The following is a 2,648-nucleotide window of genomic DNA, read 5'->3' as shown; positions in this document are numbered from 1 at the left end:
GATTCGAATCTTCTCTTTCCCCCTCCTCCCCCACCCCCTCCCTCCTAAAGAAGATAAGAGAGAGAGAGAGAGAGAGAGAGAGAGAGAGTAACCAAACAGTTTCAATATATTTAGCTGCCAATTGATCATAGTTCTTGCAAGAGCATTTCCTCTTACCATGCCAATTACAGCATTGCATACAAGTATATAACATTCTCATCATGCCACATACAATGAAAGAAATTAAAGAAAGGTATCTGTTATTACCATAACCATCAAGTGCTACATATAACAATCCACATCCCAAGCCACTAGCATAAAGACAAAAGGATAGTTCAACAAGATGGCTAGGAATTTCAAAGCCAAAAGGACACACCTCTGTGGACAAAGCAAATCTAAAGAGCTTTAAGGATGTCATCGGCACTGGAGACGGTAAACTCTCCTCCAGATTCAACATTTGCAGCCTTCACCTTGAGGTCCTCGACCAAGAGAGCAAACCTCCTAGAACGAGTGCCAAGCCCCTTCTCGCCAAGGTCAAGCTCAAGACCAAGAGCATGGGTGTATTTCGCTGAACCATCAGCCAGAAATTTGACATCCTTGTTCTCTGGGTAAGTTTTGGCCCAAGCTTTCATCACAAAGGGGTCATTCACTGCAAATTCAATTCAATACTAAAGTCAGATTAAAGCAACTTTACGAATGCTACAAAACCAGGACTAAGTTTCCTTTACCTTCAAACACAACAAGATTGAAATTTTGTCAACCGTCTAAAGTCAAATCTGGTATTCACGTATCAAAAAGTGTAGAGTTTGCATTCTACTGCTTGCAATTTTTTGTTTTTTTATAAATTTTTTTTATGATTTCAAAGCAACAACTTTTCAAAGAGAATGTCCTCTAATGATATGTTATTCATATCAAGATAGGACCTTAATTCTATTGAGTCTTGACCATCAACCAAAAAACAAGGAAAGATAAATTTAAACTAAAAAAAGAAGAAAATCAAAGCAGCAGAACAAAAAAAGATTTATTAGATTTCATGGAAAAACATTTCATAAGGCAAAACAACACACACTTTGTTTGATACTAAGATTGCTAATATTTGTTTCCTCAAAATTAGAGTGCAAATGTAAATACTAAAAACGAACAAATAACCAAAATAAAAGTTAAAATCGTGCATTTTGTAATGGAAAAACTGCATATTTCCTTTTATATACAAACTCAATCCTAATTTCTACTCTACGAACACTATTTTTTTTTTATCAAGAAATGAAGATTTTAATCACAGAAATGACGTCAACATTCTATAACAATATATATCCTCAATCTACGCTAAAAATTTTAGACTAATTTGATGCTAATTGAACATTAATTTAAAGTAAAACAGACAAAAACAATATAAAGGAAAAATGAAAACTAAAAAGTTACCGCTGATGCAAATGATCTCATCAACACCCTTGAGTTTAAGCTCCTCAGCTTTCTCGATGAATCCAGGCACATGTTTCAAGCTGAGTCACACCAAATCAAAACCCTCCATTGAAATATCCGCTAAAAAATAATCAGCCACGTTGACGGGCAACAAACGGTTAAAATACGAGAGGAAGAAGAGAATTGTTTTATTTTTTTTACCTGCAGGTGGGGGTAAAGGCACCGGGAACACCAAAAAGGATGACCTTTTTACCGGCAGCGAGTGAGTGTACGGACACCTCCTGGAGCTTATCCTCTGCGTCGAAGTAGGAGAGAGAACCGTCCGGAAGCACGTCGCCGACAGCAATCGGAGCCATTGGATAAAATCAACGGTGATGTTGTTAGTTTGGCAGATGAGGCACTTGATCGGATGGGACAAATGAAGGCTCCGATGAAATGAATCGAAATGTGAAAATAGTGTGAGAGTATTTATAGGGTTTTAGGACTTTGAGATCGTGATTTTTGGAAGAAGGTTCTATTAGCTGGATTTGAATTACTTTGAGATCCGCAAACCAAAATAGAGGGAGATAAAATCTATGCGATCCCATTTTATTGGTAAGGCAATAACGCTGTGCCACGTAATCAAAATTACACAAAAGTTTACTTAAACTAGCTGACCCTCCACGCCATCAAAGGATTGTTCCGCAGCATCCCTTATTTTTTAGTTTTACTCACACATGTGGCTAATTGGAGAATTCTTTTGGAAATCTTGTTAAGATTTAAAATTCAACTGATTTGACGAAGAGCTTATTTGACTTAATTTTTTTTAATTTAAAAATTATTACAAAGTTTTTATAAAAAATAATAATTTTTAAAATTAAATTAAAGTTATTTAATAAATTTTTTTTAATAATTTTTTTTTATAAATTATAATTTTGATTAAAATTATTGTAAAGAGTATTTTTTTAGAAGATAATATTATAATTATTTTAATAGATGAGAATATTTTTGAAATAAAAATAAAAATTTTCTTATATTTTTAAAAGAAGAGAAAAAAAACTTCTAATAAAAGCTTTTTCTGAAATTTTTTTTTAAATTTTATTTTTTAAAAGAAAATTATTTTTTTAAGAATTTTTTAAAATTTTATATTTAATCTGATTTTTACTTTTAAAAAATAAATAAATTAAAAAAAAATCAAACTAAACAAACACGAAATGTGAAAATCTCGTCGGCACTTCCTTTTAAAGATGCTATAAACACCTTTTTGA

At 32.6% G+C, this 2,648-nt stretch overlaps 1 protein-coding gene across 1 annotated transcript; it reads right to left on the bottom strand.

Moving 5' to 3' along the window:
- Window positions 1-222: 222 nt before the first annotated feature.
- Window positions 223-1,888, bottom strand: LOC18588567 (peroxiredoxin-2). The gene is made up of 3 exons (XM_007013053.3): window positions 1,603-1,888; window positions 1,402-1,481; window positions 223-628 (listed from the first exon to the last, which is right to left on the bottom strand). Exons 1-3 carry the CDS (start codon window positions 1,755-1,757, stop codon window positions 375-377), a joined length of 489 nt encoding a protein of 162 aa, XP_007013115.2. The 5' UTR covers window positions 1,758-1,888; the 3' UTR covers window positions 223-374.
- Window positions 1,889-2,648: the final 760 nt, after the last annotated feature.

Source organism: Theobroma cacao, chromosome 9, assembly GCF_053813885.1.
Source record: "Theobroma cacao isolate CCN51 chromosome 9, ASM5381388v1, whole genome shotgun sequence".
Classification (NCBI taxonomy): domain Eukaryota; kingdom Viridiplantae; phylum Streptophyta; class Magnoliopsida; order Malvales; family Malvaceae; genus Theobroma; species Theobroma cacao.
The sequence above is the reverse complement of the archived record's forward strand: the minus strand, read 5'-3'. Positions and strand labels throughout refer to the sequence as shown.